A 26,635-nucleotide genomic window follows, 5' to 3' on the forward strand; every position below is an offset into this window, starting at 1 on the left:
AATGTGTTGAAAGGGGCACAAATACTGAAAACTGTGAAGAAAACAAAGGTTAATTAGACAATGTAAAGATTAAGACATTCTGTTTATCAAAAGATACCACAAAGATGGGGCACCTCAGTGACCCAGTTAAGAATCTGCCTTCAGCTCAGGTCATGATCCTGGGGTCCTGGGATTAAGCCTGGAGTCAGCATCCTGCTCAGTGGAGGGTCTGCTTCTTCCTCTCCCTCTGCCCCTCACCCCACTGGTGCTTTCTCTCTCTCTCTCTCTCTCTCTCTCTTAAATAAATGAATTAAATTTTAAAAAAAGATACCACAAAAAAAAAATGAAAAGGAGGACACAAATGGGAAAAGATATTAGCAATCCATATGCTCAAGAAAAAAAATGCCTATCTAGAATATATAAAGAAACTCTTACAAATCACAATAAGAGAGACAACTTAATTTAAAAAGGGGGGGGATTTGAATAAACATTTCACAGAAGATGATATTCAGATGCCCAATAAACATGCAACATGTCAAAATTTATTAGTCATCTAGGACATTGAAATAAAAATCACCACAGAATAATAGGACACACCCATCAGAATGGCTAAAATGAGAAAGAAAGATAATACCAAGTGTTGACAAGAACATGGAACATCATGAACTCTCAAACATTGCCGGTTTGAGTGCACGTAGATAGTTACTTTGGGAAACTACTACTGCTGAACACATCTATATCCTGGGATCCTATGATCCAGCAATGACATTTCTAATTACACACCAAGCAGAATTTTGTATAAAGTCACCAAAAGATACATAGAAGAATATTCACGGAACCACTGTTCAAAATGGCCCCAACTGGAAACTACTCAAATGCTCATTAGCAATAAAATGGACAAAGTGTCTGTTCTTTGAATGGAATACTAGGCAGCAATGAGAAGGAAAAAAATCATAATATGGGCAACAGTATGAATTGTCAAGGACAAAACTAAGCCTGAGACAAAATGAACAAAGGCTGTTTATGCATAAACCGGTGGCAGGGGGACCTCTGCCATTACTTGCATTTCAGCAGGAGGTAGTAGAAAGGAGAGTCAGTTTCACAGACTAAATAGGAGACACTCAGGTAGTCTCTGGTTTCTAAATGTTCTGCTAAGGTGGAAATTTTGAAAGTGGAGGAGACCTTCTAATTGGTCTTGAGGTACTTTTGACCATGCTTGGTGGACTCCAAGGGGGCCAGCTCCGTATTGCTTGACAGAGGAAGTTCCACCTCCATCAAATGGTCTGCAAAGCCCATCCAGCCCCAGTTGTCTTGCCTTGTCCCTTGCTCTGCTCTCCAGGAGCACCAGCTTCCTTTTGCATCCTCCAAAGTACCGTGATCTCTTCTTCCTCCATCTATGAGATGCTTCTCCTGTAGTGTGAGATAAAGACACTCTCAGATAATTCTAGAAAGGGGTATAAAATTGTAAGTGGAATTAAACTATGAAAGAAAGGAACATAGAAGAAAAGAAATTGGCCAGGTTAGGCGATTAGGATGGCCTTATCTGATAAGATCTGAGGTCTGAATGATTGATTTAGAGGCAGACAGGATGGGAGAGAAGAAATGAAAACTGTATGTGCTGAGGCCCGGAGGCAAGAGAGTTTAATCGTTATCAGGAATTGAAAGAAAGAGCACAGAGAACAAAAGGTGAGCAAGAGTCTTATAGAACAGAATGAGGATTTTGGCCTTACTACCCAATAAGGGTAGTATTTTAGTCAGGCGGTCACATGATAGTATTTCATTAGAAAAAGCAGTCTCTGACTGCAAGATAGAATTGGGAGGCAGCAGTCCTGGCCAGGGAGAATGGGCTGGGGTGGTGGCAGTGAAGGTGGAGAGAGGTGGGTAGATGCTAGAAAACTGTGGGAGGTGAAATTGACAGAACTTGGTGATAGTCTCAATGGAGGTGGTGGGGGAGAGAGAGTGGGGTGCCACGGAGGACCCTGGGATTTTGTCCCCTCTGGGGAATGCCAGTGCCTTTCCTGAGGCAGATGCTCTGTCTGGCCCAGGTGGAGGTGCGGAGCAGGAGACCTGCATCCATTCCTTGGGGTGGGGTAAATTTGGGCTGTTGCTGGGACATGAGAAGTGGAGAGAGGTCAGATGGGCAGAGCAAGTGACGGAGGTCTGCGGTCCAGAGAACAGGTCAGAGCCAGGGAAACAATTGCCCTTCAAACATAAGTAACGGATTGGTCCACATTTGTTCTGAGTTTGCGAAATTGTTGCTTGGTTTTCATTTCTTTTCTCCCCTTTTCTTTGGACAGCTTATTTTTAATGTTTCTTTCTACCCCTTTCTCATTGTGTGTGTTTCTCTCAATCGAGAGGCTCCCTTAAGGTCATCACCTCTGTCTCTGCAGGTAGGATGCACCCCTCATGTCTGCAGGCTGCCTTGCCAGATCACTATGGGGTGTTAGCAGCCATAAAAGGGGCTACACTTGCAAGGTCTTTAGTGATTCTTTGAACGTGGGAGACAGGTTGCTCTTCGGGGTGAGGATATTTTCCAGTGCAGAGGACATGAGCTGTGCCTATGTGCCTTTCAGAAGGCATGCTTGATGCTTCGCAGTCTGCAGGTGTGGGCTCAGCCTTCACCCTCTCCAGGGGGAAACACGGTGCTTGACAGCTTCCAGCTTTTGGCAGGTGTTCAGACCAAGCTGGTGGGGAGGAGAGAGGAGGAGAGAGAAGACTTGTGGGGAGGATTCGTCTCCAAGCACCTAGAGAAGCACCTAGGAATAGTTTTCACGAGTCAGTCGGATGAACCAGAATGAATAGAAGAAGCTCATCTTTCTTTTTTTTTTTAAAGATTTATTTATTTATTCATGAGATACACAGAGAGAGGGAGAGAGAGAGGCAGAGACACAGGCAGAGGGAGAAGCAGGCTCCATGTAGGGAGCCTGATGTGGCACTCGATCCCGGGACTCCAGGACCACGCCCTGGGCCGAAGGAAGGCGCTAAACCGCTGAGCCACCCAGGTATTCCCCGAAGCTCATCTTTCTAAGTGAACTTTCTTAGGCAGTACTGATTCAGAAGCTCAGAACCGTATTGGGATAGATCTAGCTCCCAAATCCAAGGAGATTTCACAGTAGGAAAAGAAGGATCCAAATGCTTCAGATGACAGAATGTTCTAAAGGATTAATGAATTGTTGTTTAGTTCCAGGATTTTAAAAATTAAAAAGGATGATGCTCCGAATCTTCTACATTGGTTAACCATTAATGTTATGAACAGTGAGGCTGAGGGACGAAAATGTGCCTTCCCTGTGAGGCTGTTTTTCTGGCATGGCCTAACGGGTTGACTCCCACTCCGGGAAGTCCTTTCATGACCATTGTCACCTCAGTGATTTCTGTGCGGTAGGACATGGTGGCAGGTCTGGCTCTGGGCCCAGCTCACAGTGGATTATTGCTGGGGGGTAGAGGGATTGTCTGCATGGCTGTGACAGCCAAGGAGAAGCCCAGTGTCTCCTAGACAGTCAAGCTGTTATTTTTGTGGCTGGTGGCATGCAGTTTGTTATGTTCCCAAATCGTTTTCCAGATGAAATTTCTAGACCAACTTGCAGTTTTTACTGAGGTTACTTTTCCACATGGAACTCGACTACCACGTGTGATGTTAATGTTCCATATAAACAGATACATAAGTGTTTGTGTCTCTTCATGTGTGACCAGCACGGAGTGCTTACTGGGGACCACACACTGTCTGAAGTGTTTAAGGAGCATTAAACCATTGAAGGCTCATGTTAATCCTTTAGGCTTGGTGCTTTTAGGATCCTCATTTTTACAGATGAATCCACAGTGGCATGGGTGAGTCATGTTAGCTGTGAGGTCAGTTAGCTGAGTGAGGACGCAGGTAGGGTGAGCAGTGGGGCCAGGCTGTGGCTCAGTGTCATCTATTACTGGGACCTACCGCTGACCCTTGAACGACGCGGGGGTTAGGGGCATCGACACCCTGTACAGATGAAAATTTTTGTATAACTTCTGGCTCTCAAAAAATCAACTACCAATAGCCTACTGTTGTCCAGAACGGAGCCTTACCATTAATGTTAGTTAATGCACGATAAAGTAAGCTGGAGAAAAGATAATGTTGAGAAAATCATAAGGAAAGAAAGTACATTTTTTTTTATTTTTAAAAAGGTTTTATTTATTTATTGGAGAGATTGAGAGAGCGCAAGCAAGCAGGGGCAGAGGGAGAGGGAGATGCTGACTCCCCACTGAGCAGGGAGCCTGACATGGGGCTCAATCCCAGGACCCCAATCATGTCTTGAGCTGAAGACAGACGCTTAACTAACTGAGCCACCCAAGCACCTGAGGTAAACATTTTAAAATGTAGTTTTAAAACGTCTTATTTTCTTTTAGGAGTGACTGGGTGACTTCCTACAAGGTCATGGTGAGCAATGACAGCCACACATGGGTCACTGTTAAGAATGGATCTGGAGACATGGTGAGTTTCATATTCCCTCTGTCCACGCCCTTGGTACCCAGCTACGTGGGTCTCTGCAAAGAGAGGTGATGTGTGCCCCCTCGATGTCTGCTGATACTGTGTCAACTCAAACCAGTGGTGGATAATGTCCCCCACCCCCTGCTTCCATGCCCTGAAGTGCAGTGCCAAGTGGCCCTTTGAGAGCTAATGTAAAATTCTGAGCTGCTGGGATGTCGTTTCTTCTAGAATTCACAGGTCAGCCCTGGGAGCCATGGGGCACAGGCAGTGTGCTGGCATCCCTCACAGCCCCTCAGCTGTCACAGTTCTCCAGTGGTCTCTAATGACCTCCATCTTTCCACCCTATGATTCATCCCACATTGGCCAGTTCTGCTCATGTCGCCCTCTTTCTCTGGTTCTCAAGCATTTCCTTTCTCACACAGTTTCCAGAGTCTTCCACAATTGGATGGCATCTCTGGCTTCAATCTTCTTTCTCTTTCTTATGCCCTGCACACACTCCTTCTATGATCCAGTAAACATGAGCCAGCTGCTCTGCTCCTTCGGAAGTCCACCTCTGGGCTTCTCCTGTCATTCCTGCTGCTTTTCTCTAGAATCCCTGCCATCCCTACAGGTCTAAAGAGTTTTCCTTCAAGACCAATTCAAATGCCACCTGCTCCCCAAAGCTCTGCTAGGTCCTTTCCTTCTTCTGAAATCCCAGAGCTCCGTGGCCATCCCTCTACCAAGGCACTAATAGATTTTACCTGGATTATCCAAGTATTCCCTCCTCCTCCCCTCTCTACTACCCCAGTAGATGGGGGGGGGGGGCTTCCTGAGAGTAGGGTCCATGCTTGATTCACTTTTTCCCCCCCTCAATGCCCAGCACACATTGGGTATTCCTCAGTAAAGTCTTCTGGAATGAGTGAATCACCCTTTTATCCCTCGATAATCAAGCTCTAAACGATTCTCCTTTTTTCCCCTTGTGCATAAGTAGATATTTGAAGGAAACAGCGAAAAGGAGATCCCTGTTCTCAATGAGCTGCCTGTCCCCATGGTGGCCCGCTATATCCGCATAAATCCACAGTCCTGGTTTGACAATGGGAGCATCTGTATGAGGATGGAGATTCTTGGCTGTCCGCTTCCAGGTGAGCTCGCCCTTCCCTGCTTACTGCGGGTGGGGTGCTGACGGAGAACAGGTGCCTAGCCAAGGTGACTGCAAACAAACCAAGCAATCTTTTTCTCATGTAAAAAAACAACAACAACAAAAAAAACCCAACCTGTATCTATTGCAGAATATTTAGAAAACATAGCTAAGCAGCAAGAGAAGAAATAAAAACCTCCATAATCCCACTTAGAAGCATCATGAATATTTGGGGGTAGCAAAGTGATGTGTCAACTGTGGTTTTGCCTACTGGGATTTGAAGATGATGCATGTTTCAAGGCTGAAAACTCACTCAATGCTACCACTCAGAAGCAAGTAAAAAAAAAATTAGAGAAAATATTTGGTAGCATATTTAATTCTCCTCGAGCACTCCCACCACTCTGGGTAGAGGAGATGTCAGAAATTAATTTAATTTAATTATTTATTTTTTCATTTGTTTATATTGAAGTTCGATTTGCCGACATATAGTATGACACCCGTGCTCATCCCATCAAGTGCCTTCCTCAGTGCCTGTCATCCAGTTACCCCAACTCCCCGCCCACCTCCCCAGAAATTAATTTTTAAATGTATTTTTTAAGATTTTTATTTTATTTATTCATGAGAGACACAGAAAGAAAGAGGCAGAGACACAGGCAGAGGGGAGCCTGATGTGGGACGTGGGACTTGATTCCGGGTCTCCCTGGGCCGAAGGCGGCGCTAAACTGCTGAACCACCAGGACTGCCCTTAATTTTAAATGTGACTGTGTACATAGGCTCTTTCTGTTTAAGTCACTGTGCTTGGGTGCCTGTGTCTTTGGGTGAGTGCTTATTTATTTCCTGTGGCCTATTTTCACATGATGATATCTGGGTGTGCCCTCAGGGTGGCAGGACGAAGGGGGCTTGAATTCACATATGTGTCACCTGGATCCTCGCTGGTGTCTGCTCTGGACGGGCTGATGTGGTCTGGCTCAGGAATGGCTCTGTTTGGCCTTTCAGAACTTGTGAGTTTGTGCCCGCGTGGAGCCTGTCGATGGCAGCCCCTTCATCCTGCCTGGGCATCTCCAGGGCAGGAAGCAAGCTCCTAGCACATTCCTAAAGCTCTTCATTAGAGCCATCCCTGTCTACCTGCAGTCCGTCCCTAGGGAACACGGGAGCACGTTTTTGGGTTCTAGCTTTCCTTACCACTCTTGTCTAGTGAGAGAGTGAAGCCTTGCTACTTCTGTGGTTCTCTGAGCCTGGGGAAGCGCATCACCAGTTCTGACGCTCTCAGATGCCATTATAGCCATCGGGCTATTTCTGTAGCCATCCAACCCCCTGCCCCCCTACTGTGAATTGATATTTATTGCATTTTCAAAGCACATTTAATGTCATTTATTGCTTTTCTCTTGATCCCATAATATCCATGCTCTTGCTTTGCCAAGTATGAATTTTTAGAACACAAACTCTGTATCGATGAGAAAAGATGGGTCTATCTGCCTACCTACTCACACTCACACCAGACAGATTCTTTGTTATATATTTGGACTTACTAGCTCGCAAACCTTTTTTTTTATGTCATTAAAACTATTAGATACCATCTGTTCTGTGGATGCATCTATCTAGTCTATAGACAAAATCCAGTTTTTAGTCTACCTTACAGTTGGAGGTTCAGTTGTTTCCAATATTTTGGTTCCATAAAGAACCACACAAGGAATGTTTTTATTTCTATGTCATTGTGCGTATCCACAATCACTGTGTAAATTACAGGATTATTCAGTTATAGGATTAGTGCTTATGTTAGATTCTGATAAATAGGGTCACTGGTGCAAAGGGTGTGTGCACCTTTTCAAGGCTGATCCAGAGAGGATGTTGAAGGCCAACATGATTTGGGACCTGGGCTCCTCTTGTGGCTGGTTTGTGTTGGAGTTGTCACTACAGGTCCCACCTGCTGCCACCCCAGGCCCACTGGGCTTTGCAGAGCACACAGAGTCTGCAGACTCAGAAACAGGCGGCTATCTGAGAGGCCCTCTTTGTGCCAGGCTAGGAGGCTTGCTCTCCTGCCTATGCCTGCCTGCTTTAAAGAGCAGGGTCATGGTTTCTCTCTGTGGACAGGAATTCATCCACTGCTGGTAAAGGGCAAAGGGTAGCCTGTGAGAGTCTCATGAAATAAATATTTCCCTGGGAAGTTATTCTTGAGGGGGGGTGTGTTTGAAGATAGATCCTTGGGGCAATTTAAACACAATAGTTGCAGTGTGAAATCTAGATGGGTTTCAAGTACAGACTTTGAATGGCTTTATTTCCAACCCCAAGTTTTTAGGGCCATTTCTCTTCTAGAAACTACTTAGCAGTCTACACAGAGGGGAACTGGCCTTTGAACATGCCACCTGGTAATGGTCACACCAGAGGGACTGGGGCAGCTCAGGGGTCCCCACATCCACGTGGGTAAGTGAACCTTGCTCATTGCCCTGCTGTTGGCACAGTTCCTTTGTGCAAGTTAATGAGGCCAAAGACAGAGATGACCCAACCAACTCAGCTGCTCGGACCTTGTGGTCTAAATGCAACTGCCTAGAGTCTGTTTTTCCTGGAACGCTTGTTTATGAAAAATTCATTTACTTTTGCTTCTGCTCTCTTTGTTCTGTGCTTGCCATCTTCCTGTGAACTCTCAGGTCGGGGCAGAAGAAGGTGGTGATTCTTTTCAAGCTTTCTTGAGTAATGTTTCCAGAAATTTTTGAACTGGAAAATGAATTACCGCATGTCATAGTCTATTAATAGGATTTTTAAAGCTCAAAATGAAAAGAAACTGGAGTGTTGTTGATGGTTACAGTTTCAGTTTTGCAAGATGAGAAAGTTCTAGAGATCTGACTCACAACAATGTGGATATATTTAATGCAACCTAACTGTACTCTTAAAAATGGTTAGGATGATAAATTATATATGTATTATACCATAATTAAAATTTTTTCATTTAAAAATATTCTGTATTCTTTTTTTTAAATCTATTTGAGCATAGTTGACACAATGTTGCATGAGTTTCAGGTGTACAGCATAGTAGTGATTGGACAAGACCAATCCCCCACCCTTTCCCCTCTGGCAACCACCAATTTGTTCTCTGTATTTATGGGTCTGGTTCTGCTTTTTGTTTGCTTGTTTATTCATTTGTTTTTTTAGATTCCATATATGACTGAAATCATATGGTATTTGTCTTTCTCAGTCTGACTTATTTCATCTAACAAATACCTTCTGGGTTGTTCATTATTTGAAAAGTTGAAAAAAAGTCAGGATCCCTGGGTGACTTAGTTGGTTAAGTGGCCAACTCTTGATTTTGGCTCAGATCATGATCTCAGGGGCCTGTGTGATCTCACAGGATCAAGCCCTGTGTTGGGCTCCATGCTCAGCAGGGAGTTTGCTGGAGATTCTCTCTCCCTCTTTTTGCCTGCTCCCTGTCCCCTGTTCATACTCTCTCTCTCTCTAAAATAAATAAATAAATAAGTAAATACATTTTTATTTTTTTTAATTTTTTTTTAATTTTTTATTTTTTTAAAGATTCCATTTATTTAGTCATAGACACAGAGAGAGAGAGGCAGAGACACAGGCAGAGGGAGAAGCAGGCTCCACAGGGAGCCTGATGTGGGACTCGATCCCAGGCCTCCAGGATCACACCCCAAGCTGCAGGCGGCGCCAAACCGCTGCGCCACCGGGGCTGCCCAGTAAATACATTTTTAAAAAGTCCTCTTCCCCAAATTTGAATGGATTTTCCCACTTTGGATGAGAATGCCTAAAGATCTATGCATATCAGAAGCTGCGGAGAGCTTCCTAAGATATACTTTTATTTTATTTTATTTTATTTTATTTTATTTTATTTATTTATTTTTTTTTCTAAGATATACTTTTAATAAATATTTCAGGTTAAAACACACACTGGCTGACTTCGAGGTCACAGAGTTGCCAGTTCTCATTTATTTTGCTACTGCAAACAATACTGCCATGTGTGCTGTTTCTGAAAAAAGCCCCATTGCTCTACATATGACTTCCCACAGGGCAGCAGGACTGGGCCCAGAGTCCTGGGAAATGACTTCAGGGGACTACAGGGGAGGGTAATGCTTGAGCCCTGGTGCTGCTCAGAGGCTCCTGCCATAAAGGTGTGATTCCATCCTCCCTGGGAAAGCACCACTCCTTCCATCTCATCTTCCCTGCCACCAGGTCTGAGCAACTGCCCTCCATCTGCACAGTGCAGAGGTGTCTAGGTGTTCTTGGATGCAACTCAAGACCTTGTGAGGAGATGTGCGGAGGTCTGGGGGCAGGAGCTTGTTTTCCCTCCAGCACAGAAGCTCTGCTAAGGGAAGATGCCCCACAGTCATTCCTGCAGGTGGGCCAAGACCGCTGGATACGCTGCATCTCCCTCCTTCCTCCCAACACACATACCCTCCCAGTCATAGATCACTGAGGAAATATTTCAATTGTAAGACCACCACCTGTCTTGCTTGTCTTCAGCCACCCTCACCTGCTTCCCATCAATATGGAGAAGTTGGGGGAAGGATGGGCTCCATTGGGTCAGCATAGCTGCAGAGGACTTCGTAAATCTACTTATTTTGCTACCTTCCACATTTCTTCACAAAGACCACAGTGTGGATACCCATTGTCCCATGGAACTGGCTATTATTTTTTGAAAAGACAGGAATCAGAACACAAAGTTGCTGTGTTCCTTATTTTATCTTCCTTTGCTGTGGGTGACGTTTTCAGCCTCCTCCAGATGAGACTAGAAGCCCTCACGAGAGTGGCTGTGTACCAGCTTCAGCCTGCCTTCATGGTTACTGGTTGCCTGGGCCTTATGTGATCTGAAAAAAAAAAAAAAGAGAGAGAGAGAGAGAGAATTCGTGTCCCTTTCAGGGAAGCCGAGTGGAGAGAAAGGGCATGAGCTCTGGCTTAGATTAGGCGTCAGCTCAAGTTCTACTGTCATCCCTTGGCACCTGTGGTCTTGTGCAGGATGTGGAAATACTCTGTGCTTTGCTTTTCTCGTGTCTGAAGTGGAGACAATAGCTTCCCTGTAGAATTGGGACCAACTCCTTCCACTCCTGTGTCCCCCTTCCCTAAAGCATCTCCGTGAGATGACTCAAGCCCTCCCCATGTACCTATGGAGGTCCTGAGCCTCCATTCCCCTCCTGCCCCCCAGTATTTCTGGGGCTACCTGGGGTGGTCGCTTGCACTTTCCAGGTGGTCACTTTCTGCCTTCTGCTTCATGTGACTCCTCCTGGTGCTGCTCCTGGTCAGCTCACGCCATCGTTCCCCTTCCCCCGGACTTGAGAGCAACAGTCTCCACTGATGCTGATTCACATGAAGGATTATTGCTGAGGTTTGGAGATTAAAAAGGGGGCTTTGCTGCATGTAACATAGAACCACACAGGCCTGACAATCAACATTTCTGTCCCTGAGGCTCCTGGTCATCCCAGCAAAGGGGATCCATGGTTTGCTGCCTTTCTCCACAGACTGGCCTGTGACTGTGCCCTCCCCACCTAGACCTTTCCTCTGCTTCCCATTCCCTGTCTGGCTCTGTCTTCTTCTGACTTCCTGTCTCTCAAACTTCTGGGTTGGGAGAGGGGGCCGAGTGGGATTGAAACATCAGTTTCTTTTTTAGATAGAGACCAGGAGCTCCCTTCCTCTCCCTTCTCCCATCCTGGCTTGATGGAGCCTTGCCTTTCAAAGTCATGAGTTCCACGAGAAGGACTCTGTTGCCCCCTGGAATGCACACAGGCTGCCCTCCTGCCTTGTCATTGTTCATCTGCTCTTCCATTCCTGATGCACAGACACTGCAAAGGCTAAGCAAGAGCCATTTGTAGAGTGCCCTCACGCGGTCAGTGCAGAACAGATGTCATTGTCTCCCTTTCCTCCTCCCACTTTCTTTTACTGTCTTTGGTCAGACCATTTGGTTCTGTGGCTAAGTCATTTATTTCTAAGGTCACCAGACCCCATGGATGGCGGGAGAATGAGATGAGAAGAGGTCTCATTTCTTCTTGTCCTGGTTCTGTTTTGTCCTCTGTATGTAGCTTACAGGCTACTGGCTGCTCTTAAGATATTCTGGTGGGGATAAACCTCTACTTTTCCGGGAAATCACAATGCCTCCCTCGCATGTCTCCCCCTTGTGCAGAGGACTCAGATTTGGAGATGAGAGAGCAGGTCACATGGGGAGCCACAGATTTCCCTCCTGCCCTGGGCTCAGTAACACAGCAAGAAGCTTAGGTCTTATTGTACCAAAATAGCTCAGTTCAGAAAGGTGGGTGGTCCTCCCCCAGTGGGCCTCTGTGTAGTGCATGCCATGACTACGTTGGGTTGAATAGCATCACCCCTATTTTGTCCATTGGGCACCTCAGAATGTGATCTTATTTGGAAAGAGGGTCTTTGCAGGCGTGATTAGGTAAGCTTAGCGTGGGCCTTAAATCCAGTGACTGGCGTCCTTAGGAAGAGAAAACAGAGACACTGAAGGAGAAGGCCTGATGGTAACAGAGGCAGAGATTGGCACGGTGTGGCCACAAGCCAGGGGTTGCCAGCAACTTCCAGAAGCTGGGGAGAGGCAAGGAAGGCTTGAGTGTGCACAGCCCTGCCCACACCTGGATTTCAGACTTCTATCCTTCAGCACTGTGAGAGAGTAAATTTGTTTCAAACTGCCTATTTTATGATAGTTTATGCTCGCAGCCTTAGAAAACGAGTACCCGGGAGACCCGGGATGGCCTAATGTTCCACAATCGCCTTCAATCCGGAGGATGTGGTTGTCATTCACCACCCCCTCTGCCCTGCCTGCCAGTCTTTGCTCTGCCGTGGTGGCAAGAGGGAGTAGTATCGCAGCATAAAGCGGGCCCCTTCTCCGAGGTTTCCTAGCCCCAGAAAGTGTTATCTTTTTTGTAAGTAGTCTTTCCTAAATATCTTGATTGGGATACCTATCCATCCGTCCACCCATTCTCTCATTCCTCACTCATGCATTCATGCATCAAACACGTTAGAATGTGCCTGTTCTGAGGCAAGGCCCAGAGGTTCCGGGAGGAGATGGACACCTTTGCTCCCCCTAGAGCAACGGGGTAACGAGAGAAGCGCATCGGGCATCCTTTCCCCCCCAGGGAACCACTCCAATTGAGGGGGATCCAGCCTTGCTGGCTGCAGCCCGCCCTCCCTGCAACTGAGGGTGACTTGCCCTTACTGATTCAAATAAACCTGTGGTTTCTCTTGGTCCATCCGCCCCTTATTGGTTCCGGGGAACTGCAGCAACATCAGTAGTCTTTTTTTTTTTTTTTTTTTTTTTTTAACATCAGTAGTCTTAACAGTTGTCTTTTCTGAGAGTTTCTCCTGTCAGGCTGCAAATAGTTCCCCAGGACTGTCTGGAGAAGCAGCGTCAGCCAAGTGATCAGAGGGGTTGCCGGTGTCTGCGAGCAGCACAGCAGAGCTGTTATGCTGTAGGATAATATGAAATGGGGGTGAGAGGAAAATAAGCGTGAATGACGTGCTGCTCCCCGTTTGGAGCCACTTGCAGTCATGGGCTTGGTGCTTCCACTGACAGTAATGACCTGGCCTCAACACAAGGGTTCCAGCCCTCCTCCTTGCCCCTCTCGGAATGAACTTTGTCGTAACAGTCAGGTGGGGTGTGGGCAGATGTGACTTCTTTTCACCAGGGGGCCAGCTCTTTTGTGCTCAGTTAGCATTTGGGAAGGCTGTCTGCACTCAGGAATCTGTGCTGGGGGTGTTGGGGCTTTGGGGCTTCGGGAGGTCGCAGGGCCACTGGGGCAGGCATTTCCTTGTGGGAGAGGCTGGCCTTGAGGCACGTAGAGGAAGATCTGCTGTGGCTGTGTGCCTCTGGTGGCCTCCTCATCCTCAGGGAGCACTCTGAGGACTGTGAATAGGAAAATAAAGCCTAAGGCTCATAGTATAGCAGGGGATCATTTTTTTTAAATGATGGCAGTCCTTTATTTAAAAAAAAAAAATGAGGTGAATCTTGCATAACATACAACGAACTGTTTTAAAGATATAGGTCAGTGTACTTAGCATATTCGCGTGTTGCAAGCAGCAGCCCTGTCTAGTTTCTGAACTTCATCATGGACCCATAAACACACCCTAGGTAATCACTTCTCCATCCCCTCCGCCATCCCCGGGACCTCTAAACTCTAGCTCTGCGGATGGCCTACTCGGGATGGAGCTTGTCAAAGGATTCATGAGCCCAGCGATTCTTGATTGCATGTGAGCCTCCTTTCCAGCAAAGATACCCTCTCCTCTCCCAGCTGAGCACCCGCTCCAAGCAAGGTCCCCAAAGCAGCAAATAGATAAGCAAAATTGTTCAAGAATCTTGGTGCTTCTGTGGATTTCCAGTAATGCGGTTTGGTCTGGAATTATCACTGTACTCGTGAAAAGAGCCCTGTGTAGTGAGCTGGCGTGAGTTTGGGGATGGGAAGAGCAGGTGTCCATGGCAGTGAGGAGGCAGGAATGTCCCAAGTGTGCAGCGGTCTCCTAAGGCTGCTGGGAAGAGGACCCAAATCTGCGTGGTTTAGAGTAATAGAAAGGTACCGTCTCAGTTCTGGAGGCCACGAGTCCCAGATCAAGGCGTCAGTAGGGCTGGCTCCTTCAGAGGCTGTGTGGGAGAACCTGCTCCCGGTCTGTACCCCCAGCTTCTGCAGGGCTGCTGGCAATCTGGGTTCCTTGTCTTGTAGATGCATCACCCCAGCCGTGCCCTCACCTCCACAGAGCCTTCTCCCTGTGTGCTTACCTCTGTGTCTGCCTCCCCCTCGCTAGAGATACCAGGCGTAAGGGGTCAGGGCTCACTCTAATGGCCTCATTTTGACTTGCTGACCTCTGAATAAGAGAAGTCAGGGGGATGGCCTTAGGCTCCACATGCCTCATCAGGAATTCATCCCTGTAACTAAGGTGTTCCGGAAAGAATCAACTGGTCTTCAGCACATATGAAGTGCAAAACCACACACTCGAAGGGAAGTAGGAGACTGATTCTCCAAAGCTCCATCTGTGAGGATAAAGGCCTCACAGACTGAATCAGGACTGATGTTTCAAATGCCAGAAGCCCTATTCTAATTAGCTTTTGGTTGGAGGAGGGATTTTGGCTCACATAAATGAGAATTCCCGGGGGTGGATTTGACTCTGACTCTAGCTTCAGGCAAGAATAGGTCACTAAGTCAGGGTCTTCTTGGGGAGTCAGGGCTCCCCTTCTCTCCATCTCATGGACAGAGTGATCAATACCCCAAACTCACCCACCATCCAGGCAATGCCAGTAGGAGACTGACTCTCCTATAGCTCTGTGGGGAAAGTCATGTGATTGCCCCAGCTTGGATCTTCAGATTTTGGGATCACCTTTGAGCCAGTGACTGTGGGTAGAGGACTCATGCTTCATGGCCGGACCTTGGTCACATATTCATGACTCTGCAGGTTGGGCAAGGCAGTTTTATCTGAAACATCTGGAATAGATGCCTCACAAGAAAATGGGATCTTTGACCCACAGATAGAAGAAGGGGCTGGTGGTTTGACTAATTGGCTGTGATTGAAGACTCTGGGCCCCAAGAGGGCTGGAGTTGGTTCTTTGCCTACTGTACTGAGCTCCTAATAGGTTCTCAATAAAACTTGATCCAAGCAGAATGAATTGACAAATCAAGAATTGTTTGCTCAAAATGTGGGAGCTGGGAAGTGGTGAAAAATACTTGACCTGTGGTTTTGAGACAGTTCTGGAACTTGTACCCTTGTCCTTAGGCAAGTTGATTAGTCTTAAGGAAGGTAGAACATTGCCAATCACAGAGCTACTTCAACTTCTGAGTTTTTCTTCTATCCTTTTGAAGAACCTTGAAGGCATAATTTGTGTTTGAAGACAAAGGGACTTTAAAGAGTTTTGGAAAGAGGCCTCTGGGACTTGGGGGAGTGTTGAGGAGCTCTTAGAAGACATCATATGGGTAAATAAAGTGTAAATTAATGTGAAAAATAAGCTTTACCTTTGCTTGGAAACATACAGGTTTGGAAACCCAAGGGGAGGCAGCTTGTGTGTGGTCAGCACGCACTCCCGGAAGGAAAGTGCTTGAAACATAATTGGGGGGCTTGTGCCAAACCTGATCTGCTTTTGCTCTTTCCTGGACAAAGTGCCAGTTTGCCCGCGTGCTAATCCCACTTCAGTGACAGTCCTTGTTTCTAATAGTATTATCAGCAAATACTACTTCTGTGGATATTAAAATCTGGCTTTGTGGTGTTTGGGTCTCTATATGATTTTCAACTCATTGCATGTCGCCTCAGGCCTCAAGGGTGAAGCCAGTGGTCAGTGAACCCTGGCAGGGTCGGTTATGGTGGTCATGACCTGTGGCTCTGGGGACACAGACTCGCAGCTGGCTCGGTTGATGGCAGCTGTGCATGGTGTACGCAGAGTGCCTGGTCTCTGCTGGCAGCGTGCTCAGTACTTTAAGACAGTGCTCCTCAGACTTCCGAGCCTGTGGCGTCAGCTGAGGTTGTTTTTAACTTGTGGATTCTGATTCGGTAGGTCTGGGCTAGGTCTGAGAGGCAGCCAGAGTGCTGGTCTGAGGAGCACCTTTGATGGCACGAATCGAGACTCGCTGCCCCTGATACCACTTGGAGCAAAGGCTCATCCCCTCTGTCATCCACCACTGCCATTGCCTCTGGAATCCTCCATCAAGCCCCTTGGATCAAACCCACAGCTGCTGTGGCTTCAGCCTTGCCTCCATGGTGTCTGGGTTAGGAGGGCGACCTGTCTAAAGCACCATGTTAACTCTAGGTCAGGAGCTGGCCAGGGTTTCTGGCTTCATCGTCCAGACAGAGATGCCGTGGGCCCGGCTGCAGGTCAGGTCCGGGGAAAGACCTCCAGGTCCACTGAGTGCTCCTCCCCTTTATCTTCCTCCTCACTCTTCTTCCCCCTCCTGTCCTTTCTTCTGAGTGTCCTTTGTTTCCATAATTATATAAATAATAGAGCCTATGTGAATTAATGAAAAGGGTTAATTTATATGTGGAAGAGAATCAAGTCAAGGACAGACATCTCCCAGACCCCTGAATCCCAGTCCCCATAGGCTAATAGTGTTAATATAGTTGGGGTGCCCTGGCTCCAACAACAGAAACCTCAGCCCCCCTGGATTAGTGGGGCAAGGGAATTTGATCTCTCATGTGATTGGAAGTCCCAAGGGAGATTGATTGGGCTCCAGGGTGGTTTCAGTAACTCCTGGTGCTGGTGGGGTTCTCTCTTCCTCTACTCTGGAGAGATTCTCTCTCACTCCTCCTCTGTGCCATTAAAGTCTTTCCCTTCAATCTGGACCAGTAAGAGTGGCCAGGGTGTGCTGTGCTCTGACTGGTTGAAATCTCTCATGCTGGACCCCTGAGCTGAGATGCGAGGTCTGTTTCCCAGAAGCATTGGAGTGATTCCCAAACCACACAGAGTTTCTGTTAGGAAGGATGGAAATGGACTGAATGTTGGATGAGTAACTAATAGTGTGCACCATACTTTTAGGGCTTTCCATGTATATATACAGTTGTGATATTTGTTCACTCATTCATTCCTTAAGTGTCAACAGTTTTCCAGGTACATAGGTTATCCCAACTAATACTAAAAGTGAGGGAAATACCTTTCTTCCCTGTTTAAGGGTAAGGAATCTAGGGCAGAGACTGCTCCAGTGACTTATCCAAGGTCACACAGCACTTAAGTAGAGGAGTGGAGATTTGAACCAGGCATTCTGGCTCTAGGCCCATCTCTACCACTGGCTAATTTTGACTCCTGAGGTGCTTTTCGACAGTTGGTTCTCTCGCCTCTGTGCATATGTTAGAAGCTGGAGATTGGGTTGTGTCTCTGCACCAATCAGGCAACTAACAGAGCCACCACAAGCAACAGAATTACGTGAGTGAATTCAAAACCATATTTCTGTCCCTAGATCCAAATAACTATTACCACCGACGGAATGAAATGACCACCACCGATGACCTGGATTTTAAGCACCACAACTATAAGGAAATGCGCCAGGTAAGCTCCAGATTTCTCAAAGTATTATATACCCTGTGCCCAGGGGAACATAGTTGTTTTTGTTTTAGTTTTTTTTTTTTTTCTTTCTAGAAATTAAGATCATGGGTTTGGAATAGGAATCTGAATGATCATTTTGGTTTTCTGAAGCCACAGTACATGCTTGCAGTTTCTAGGTTGAGAATGCCTCGTTGGGGTTCTGGTGGCCAGAGGAAGGCTTCCTCTCTGGGAAATGGTTGAAACAGAATTTGGACCAGACTTTTCCAATTTAACACAGTAGTTGTGAAGATTCGCTGTATGTTTGAGTGATAACACTGACTTGAGAATGTTCGTCACAAGCAGAGTGAAAGAAAAAAGAGGATCTAGGGCACCACCGATAAAAGTAATAGCAGGAAGCCTCCACGTAGGACCGACGTTAATTTGCTACGTTGGCAGTTTACCTGCATCAACATGGTAAACCACCCTAGGAGGGCAATGACTATTTCCTTACCTTATTGATGAGGAAGCCCAGGTACCAAGGAGATTCAGAACACTAGGCCTTATCATTCACTGATTCTCCATCTTGGTTGTAGAACAGAATCACCTGGACAAACTTGGAAAAATATCTATCCTTGAACCCCATTTCAGGCCGCTGGTTAAAATTAGGATCCTTAGGAGAAGGGCCTGGATGTCTAAATGTTTAAATGCTCTCCTTGTGTTTCTAATGAATAGCCAGCCAGGCCTCAGAACTACTGCTTGATACCTTCGGTACTTTAGTGCCGTTAGGAGCAAAAGTCAATCCCAGCTGAGACTGTCCCCAGATTTAGTTACAGAAAGCACGTAATTCCGGGCTGTGGACAGTGTTTGCATACTGGGCCCAGAAGGGAGCAGGGACCAGCCGTTTATTAGGGCAAGCTAAAAGAGCCATGCCTGTGCCGAGTGCTTTGCCCACGAAATCCTGTTCAGCCTTTGCCCCCAGCGTGGTGCTAGGAGAGCTCAGGGGGCGCTGACAAATGAGAAATCCTTGGATACCTGAGAATCTGTTTGAAATGACAGAACAGAGAGATGTCCTCACAAATGCATTTACAGAACAAGGATTCACCAAGGGCAGACTGACAAGGCTCAAAGCAAGGGCTCGTGAGTGCTGAGAGAAGGAGCCAGCTGCCCAGTCCAAGTGCAGGAGACGCTCATGAGGTCAGAGCAATTAGGCTGAGCCGAGAGGCCTCTCCGCCTCATCCCAGGGAATCAACAAACCCAGTTTGTCTCAATGTCATTTAATTTGAGACACTCACACGGAGCCTGAGACACCCGTCAGCATGGGCTTAGCGGTGGGACACGCTAAAGAAATTGTCTTGCTGTCTTGCTCTTCAGAAATCAGGATAATGTGTTTGGACCTGAGGTCGTTGAGTCATCCCTGCTGCTCTACATTCTCTGGCATTTATACGACTCTGCTCACCGTTCCATTTTACAGAGCACTTGTGTGTTAATTCAGCTTTGCTCACTAGCACATCTCGGGATATTTCTCTGAGCCCAGAAACTAGGCAAATATCAACTCAGCTGGTGCAATTAATGTCAAAAGCAATGAATCTAAATGCATTTAAAATGAGCTATCGCACAGAGAATCTGGGTAGCTGGTAGCTTTAAATAGTCGTTCCGTGTCGAAAATCGGGGTCCTTCCAGAAAAGAAGAGCTAATGGAGTGTACTTCATTACCCTGGGCAACTCTGCTCACCATCACTTGGTGATGTAGAGCCAAGAAGGCACTTGGACTGGCCGGTGCGGCCCCTGCAGATGATGGCGGGTGACCTCAGGGCTCTGCAGCACTCAACTGGAAACGATTCAGGGGAGCATCTCTCAATCCTGAAGGGTGTTCAAGCCGGAAGTGATTTGCCATTTGGATTCCTGGCTCCTGGGGATGAAAAAGAAGCCAGCATTTTTAGCAATTCCCCGTATGGAGTCTGCTGGGTTACTATAGAAATCTTTCTACTTCAGAAAAAAAAAAAATGTTAGTTTATCCTAGTATCACGAGAGACATTTCCAACAAACAACAAAAAAAATGAGAAACAGCAGCAAGAAGAGCGAGGAGAAAATAGAAAAACATATTGCATGGGAAATGCTGAGAATGTGTGCAGGAAATATTTCTAGAGCACTGACTTGTAAGGGACTGTTCTCCCCCGGCAGGGGGCTGGGGGCGGCCAGCAGGTGGCATTGGAAGGGAAAAGGAGAGCAAAGAGCAAGTTGCACATCACCGGTGTTGTGGGGCCGAGGGAGTCGATCCCTCCAGGAGTGCTGCAGCCTTCACAGCATGTGTCACCGTTTCTAATTGCTGTGTCACCTCTATGTCTATATACATCTCCTTCATTTGGGACCATGAGGGCAGAGACTCTGTTACTTTGTCATAAACCTGTAATGTGTGCTGGATAAATATGTACATCCGAGGTCCTTCCTGGGGAGATACTTAGGGGATAAGTAGGAAGAAGTGATTGGCCCTTTGGCCCCGGGTGAGGAAAGGCATTGGTTGCAGATGGGGTCTACTATGGTCTGGGGCCTTCGGCCAGCCTTGGGCAGGTGCAGATAGAAGGGAGGGTCCCCCCAGGCAGCAAGAATAAAGGTATGGAGGCAGGAGCAGAATAACATGTTTCTGGAGAGGAGGCTTGCCTGAGTGCCGGGAGAGGCTTTAAATGGAGTCTGAGAATCTGAGAAGGTTTTTAGGTTGCAGAGCAAGTGTTTTGGGGAGATCAGTCTGGAAGGCATGTGGGGAGTGGACTGGCAGGGATGGTCACAGTACCCAGGAGAGGAGCCACCAGGCCTGAAGAGAGATGAGAGGTGGGGGGCATCTCTGGGGAGGACTGGCTAGTCCTAGATCACCTGTTGGAATGAGCGGGGAGAGAGAGGGAGGTCTGGGATGTTTCTGAGGAGGGTGGGGTACCGTCCACAAAGAGAACAAATTAAGTGGTTTTGAGGAAGAGGCTCGTGACTTGACTTTGGTGGTAGGACTGTGAGGGCATGGTACCCAGGAAGTTGGGGTTGGCTGGTGCTAAGTAGGGTGGGGGCGGAGACATGGGTTGAAGGCAGCCAGCTCATGGTGCTAATTTCCAGGGCAGCACAGGAGGGTCAGAGGCACCGGGCAGTGGGGTAGTGGCTTAGCCTGCCTGAGAGTGGGGGGCGATGGTGGCAAGAAGCCAGGGCAGGGCAGCCGGCCTGCAGACCTAGACGAGCCCACCTCCTCCGCATCCCTGGGAGGCCTCCTTCCACCATCCTTGCCTCCCGCCCTCTGAGATTCCTTCTCCACAGGACCAGATGCAGTCCCTGCTTCCAGGCCAATGAATAAAGCTGGTGGAAAGGGACTTTTCCTCTTCCTCCCACTCTTTTAAAAAACATTTTAATTCACTGGAGAAACAATGTTATGTCAACATCAAGCGCAGGCCCAAAGTCCTAAGGTCAGCCTTCCCGAAACCCACCACCCTCAAGAATCAGCCATTTGCATTTCCCACTGTTCCTGTCCAGGATTTCAATTTCTGCATTCGAAGGATTCTTACAATTTTGATCAGAGGGTGGTTATAATTTTGCCCTGCTCCCCTTGGTTAATATTGGATGATGAGCCATTTTCTATGCTGTCCTCATAGTTGTGATTGTGATGCTGCAGAACGTCCCAGGGAGTGGATAGAGCATCTTCCCCATCTCTTGCCCACTACCTTCCTGCCCTGGAGCACTTGGACATCTCTGAGCTCAGTGCCCCTGAGGAAAGGGTGAAGCACCACAGCAAGTGCCATCGCACATGTCATTGTAGCATCCTTTATGCAGAAGCCCCTTCCTGTAGATTGCCGGAAACTGAATTACTAGAGAAGGGGCTCTTTTTCTTTCCTGCAACAAAGCCTAGGATTTAGTAGATACCACGTTGGCAAAGTGTATTCCCATCTGGGAATTATGGAGGCAGAGTCTCAATGAGACTCAGACTCTGCAAACCCAGACATTTTCTAGATGATTGTTCTCAACGTGGTTTTGTCATCACCTCCTCATCCCCCAAGAGGCTTTTTAGATACTTTCTTTATTATTCTCTACCCATTATATTAAATACTAACGAGTAAGATTTTATTGGCTAGGGCTGAGCTTTGGAGGGCCACAAAGCACTGTGGTATGTGAGATTTCTAGCTCCTGACAACCAGTTTTCACCTCCTGGGGATGATTGTCACTCCTGCTGAGAATGCACATATATTTTTTTAAGATTTTATTTATTTATTCATGAGAGACACACAGAGAAAGGCAGAGACACAGGCAGAGGGAGAAGCAGGCTCCCTGTGGGGAGCCCGATGCGAGACTCAATACCAGGACCCTGGGATCATGACCTGAGCCGAAGGCAGATGCTCAACCTCAGAGCCACCCAGGCGTCCCTGAGAATGCATGTTCCAAGGCCAGGAAGAAGTTCTAGTCCTTACTGTCACCTTAGCCATCAAGACTGCAACTCCAATAAGACATCTTTGACTCTTTTCAGGAATCAGCCAGGTGGATCACCGGCCAGGTCTTTAATGGGGTTGGTGGCCACAAGAGAAACCTTCCTGGAATTTCAGAGAGAATTTCTCTCTGTGTAGAGAGAACCATAAAGAACCTTCATAAAGGAGATTCCTCAAATGCCTGTGTCGTCAATCTCATGTGTAAAGGTGCTCATGACACCCCAGGACAAGGAGGGAATGTGGCTGGTAGGAAAACACTGTGATGGGTGGGGTATGATGAGGTGACTGGTAAGTCATGGCTGAGGCCATCCTATACCAAGAGGTGTGTCCACAGCTGAGTGTGCATCCAGCAGGAGGCGGAGTTTGTTCTTCTCCAGTGTCGAGGTCATGAGCTCTAACACAAGTGGCATGTTGCTCCTGTGGCTGATTGGACAGAGGAGGAGGGTTGACTTTAAGTGACAGCCAGCCTCTAGTGTGGGAGGGTTGTGTTGCCTAGTTAAGGATGATGCAAGTGGCTATGTCTGCAGAACTGGTTGTTGATCCAAACCAAGGCAGTGGATCACCTGCTGCTCAGGATCTGCTGAGGTTGATGCTGTAGATGAGGATGACAGCAGTCTGCAGGGACTGGGATGTGTGACCCCCCCCACCCTCCCGTCAGATGGTGATTGTGCTGTGGCCGTCTTCAGAATGGTCATGGTGCGCAGCTGACAAAATGAGCAGCGGAGATGTGCTGGTGTTCATTGCTTTGCTGCATCTTCACTGGCAGAGAAGAGCCCTGAGTCCAAAGCATCTGGTATCAGCTGGATGACCCTGGGCAAATCACTCAGTGGCTCTCTGAGCCTCAGTCTCTATATCTGTAGAATGGGGACAGTCACCTTTGGCTTACCTCCTCCACCTGGCCATCATGACAGTGAAATTCAGTGAAGAAATAGAGTGTGTGGCTAATGCAATTGTTGGCATTATTAGTGACATTATTATCTTGTCTCTTGGGAAGACGTGGTGCTGTGCATGTGGCCCTGCTTCAACCCTGCAGCCTGTATGTGCCCATCATGGTGACGGGAGCCAAAGCTATGGTTCCCTTGCATGCCATCTCTCCACGGATGGTGGATTTCTGCTTTTGCTCTGTTTCGGACAAGAGTCCTTTATAGTCAACTCCCCCCTTCCTCCCAAGGGTAGCCTGTGCTCCTGTGACTAGCAGAGCCCTCCTTACCTCCTTTTGGTAGCTTGTGTCATCCCCTCAGACCAAAGCTGTCTGTCTAACGAACTCAACTTTAAATGAAAATTTGGGAAATAACACATATCTAATTTGACTTCTTTGTCAAAGCCTGTTCTCCCCATCCGTTCACCACATGACCTCCCATTATCATGGCTTCCCTCCACCCTCTTAGCACCGGTGAATTGGTCATTAGATTACTCCCCTCTGTTGCTGCTCTGTAAGCTCCAGGAGGGTGGGAGCAGTGTCTTTCCTCCTCCCAACATCAAAGATGTTTATTAAATGATGAGAAAAAATTGATATTCAGTAATAAATATTTATTTAGGCAGAGTTATGGAGAAGTTTCAGTCTGTTCCTTAAAGGATCTGTAGTCTAGTGAGGAGACAAAAAGAAAACAGGAAACCACAGTAAAAAGGTAAGACCACAGCCAAGGGAGGTGAGACCACAGCCAAGGGAGGTGAGACCACAGCCAAGGGAGGTAAGACTACAGCCCAGGGAGGTAAGACCACAGCCAAGGGAGGTGAGACCACAGCCAAGGGAGGTGATAATCACGACCCAAGGAGAACATTCCAGGCAGAGGGGATAGTGCTGGTGTGTGGGGAGGGTGAGGGTATTCAGGGGGGCTATGGGAGGGGAACAGCGGGTGGCTATCTTGGGGGTTCATCATGACTTAGAACCTCAACTCCATTTTGGTTTTCAGTTGATGAAGGTTGTGAACGAAATGTGCCCCAACATCACTAGAATTTACAACATTGGCAAGAGCCACCAGGGCCTGAAGCTGTACGCCGTGGAGATCTCCGACCACCCAGGGGAGCACGAAGTCGGTGAGGTTGCTCCTCTGTGATGCATCTGGTGCCTTCTCACAGAGCCAGGAGACAGCTCACCCGTGTGAGAACATTCATGAAACAGGCCAGGAGCTCTCCACACACCACTCTCATGTAGACAGATTCTGCAAACCTTGGTTCTGTGAAGCTCTTACCTCGTGATAAGGGCTGTTGACTCATTTAAGCCAGAGACACCTTGCTTTTCTCCAAATGAACCACATTTAGTTCTGTTCTCCAGCTCTTGGGCCAGTCACACTGACCAGAGACGGTCAGGACAGAATCCTTTTATAGAAGAACATTCTGGACATAAGTCATTAATGGCTTCAGTGAGAAGGACATCCCCTAAATTCCTCTTTGATTTAATTCTGTTTTCGAGCATCTCCTATATTCAGCCATTTCTCATTCACTTACTCTCAAACCTGGATCTTCTTCTGGGTCAGAGAAGATTCTCTGGTTTTCTTTTGGGTAAATCTGTGAGTCCTTTAGAAACCCACTGATATAAAAACAAAACAAAACAAAACAAAAAAACCCACTGATATTTAAAAATATCTGAGATTTGTCTGCTTCATTCAACTTTATATTTGCCAGTATTTCAGCAGTTCCTCTTAGGGTTTTCCTTGAAAGGGTCAGGGTTTCATCTTCAGGTAAAATCACATTTCCTAGGTTTGCCAGAGAGAGAAGTACTGTTGGTCTGTACTGAGCGTGATAAGCTCCAATGCTGGAAAAGCTGAGCCCAGAAGAGGAAAAACTCAAAACTGTGTCCATCCTGATGTCCCCTGCTGAACTGTTTTCTGCTTCTGTTTATCTATCCTTGTGTCCTTGTGAGATTGAATAGGACCATCTTTTGAGAAGATGATTGCCTCCCAAAAGAGAAAAATAATTGCTATGGCTTGTGTTTAATTTGTAAACTTTAAACCCTAAACACTGTGTTCCTTTATCTATTCTTGCTAAATAAGAATAAACATGATTACCCAAGGGCTAGTATCATCCAGATTTTTCTATACTTTTTATTTTCTTTTCTTAAAGATTTTATTATTTATTTGACAGAGAGAGAGAGAGAGAGAGAGAGAGAGAGAGAGAGAGAAAGCAGGGGGAGGGGAAGAGGGAGAGGGAGGAGCAGGAAACCTGATGCAGGGCTTGATGGCAGGACCCGGGGATTGTTACCTGAGCTGAAGGCAGCCACTTAATCAACTGAGCCACCCCGGCACCCCTACACATTTTCTTACATACCTATTTGGGAATTTAGGAAAATTGTAGTGATATAATTTGGGGGGCCTATTTGTAAGAAGAGGCAGGATAAAATTGTAAATTTATATTACTCAGAGATTTTTTTTTTTTCTAAATGGTGAGGGCTCTGCTGCTAGAAGCATCGATATGACCCTGTATTTCTTCCTGTCTTCGAGTAAAGGTGAGCCGGAGTTCCACTACATCGCGGGGGCCCACGGCAATGAGGTGCTGGGTCGGGAGCTGATGCTTCTGCTGATGCAGTTTCTGTGTCAGGAGTACTTGGCTGGCAACGCCCGCATTGTCCGCCTGGTGGAGGAGACCCGGATTCACATCCTCCCCTCCCTCAACCCCGACGGCTACGAGAAGGCCTATGAAGGGGTAATGACACCGCTCCCCATGCCTGGGGCAGCACTTAGGCCGCCAGCGCAGAGCACGATCGGCCACAAGTTGATTTCTGTTCCATATCACTGGCTTCCCTTTGAGTGTCTCTCTGCTGAGACAGGGAAACCCATAGGGTTTATGAAAAGATGCAAAGTAGGAATTGAGAATAGTGGGCACCCAAGAGGTGGACATCCAACAAACTGGAAAAAGTGAACATGAAAGAGTAATATGGGTTGCATTTTCAGTGATCAGAATAGAATAGAATAAAAGGAACACTGAACATTGATAGAGCACATAATCAAGGCAGGCCCTCAATTCAGTTATTGCCTATAATCCTCTCAGTGCTCCAAGAAGAGTTGTTTTTATTATTCTTGTTTTTCAATTTCTTTAAAGATTTTTATTTATTTGTTCATGAGAGATACAGAGAGGCAGAGACATAGGGAGAGGGAGAAGCAGGCTCCTTGAGGGAGCCTGATGTGGGACCCGATCCTGGGACTCTGGGATCATACCCTGAGCTGAAGGCAGATGCTCAACCACTGAGCCACCCAGGTGCCCCTCTTTTGATTATTCTGATATATTGTTTACATTTAATGTTCTAATTATGACATAGAATTTGTGTAGGTCACAAGTATGTATAGACTATTATTAGTATTAAATGGGAATAAAGTAGAAAACTGTACTTGGTACCTATCACACACAAGCCTTATAATACAGGATTTTGGTTGTGTATTGGCACAGAGTTGGTTAAGGATTTCCAGTGCCCGATATACCAGGCCAGGGGGCAGGGGTTTGTGAGCCAGACTCGTGGGCATGGCAGGGAGAATGAGTTAACGTGGTGGTGGTTGCCTTTGCAATGCTGGACTCTTAGATTCATTCCTACTCCAAGTTTCATCTAGCCTAGAAGCTCTCAGTGGAGGGAAGAGGAGGGAAGGGATGTAATACTTCTTGAGCACTGCCCTGTGCCTGGAGGAATGCTCTGCATTCCCTCTTGGAGTGATTTGGCGGTGTCACCCACCACCCACCAAGTAATAATACTGGGTGCCATCT

The 26,635-nt window shown here is 47.0% G+C and overlaps 1 protein-coding gene across 1 annotated transcript in view; it reads left to right on the forward strand.

Moving 5' to 3' along the window:
• CPXM2 (carboxypeptidase X, M14 family member 2) overlaps positions 1–26,635 on the forward strand; it is a 128,461-nt gene that overhangs the window by 83,360 nt on the left and 18,466 nt on the right. The window contains exons 5-9 of the mRNA XM_072804990.1: positions 4,357–4,441; positions 5,409–5,559; positions 17,429–17,517; positions 23,857–23,980; positions 25,389–25,585. Coding sequence (XP_072661091.1) covers positions 4,357–4,441; positions 5,409–5,559; positions 17,429–17,517; positions 23,857–23,980; positions 25,389–25,585 — 646 coding nt within the window. The remainder of the gene's footprint in view (positions 1–4,356; positions 4,442–5,408; positions 5,560–17,428; positions 17,518–23,856; positions 23,981–25,388; positions 25,586–26,635) is intronic.

This window comes from Canis lupus, chromosome 29 (assembly GCF_048164855.1).
Source record: "Canis lupus baileyi chromosome 29, mCanLup2.hap1, whole genome shotgun sequence".
NCBI lineage: Eukaryota > Metazoa > Chordata > Mammalia > Carnivora > Canidae > Canis > Canis lupus.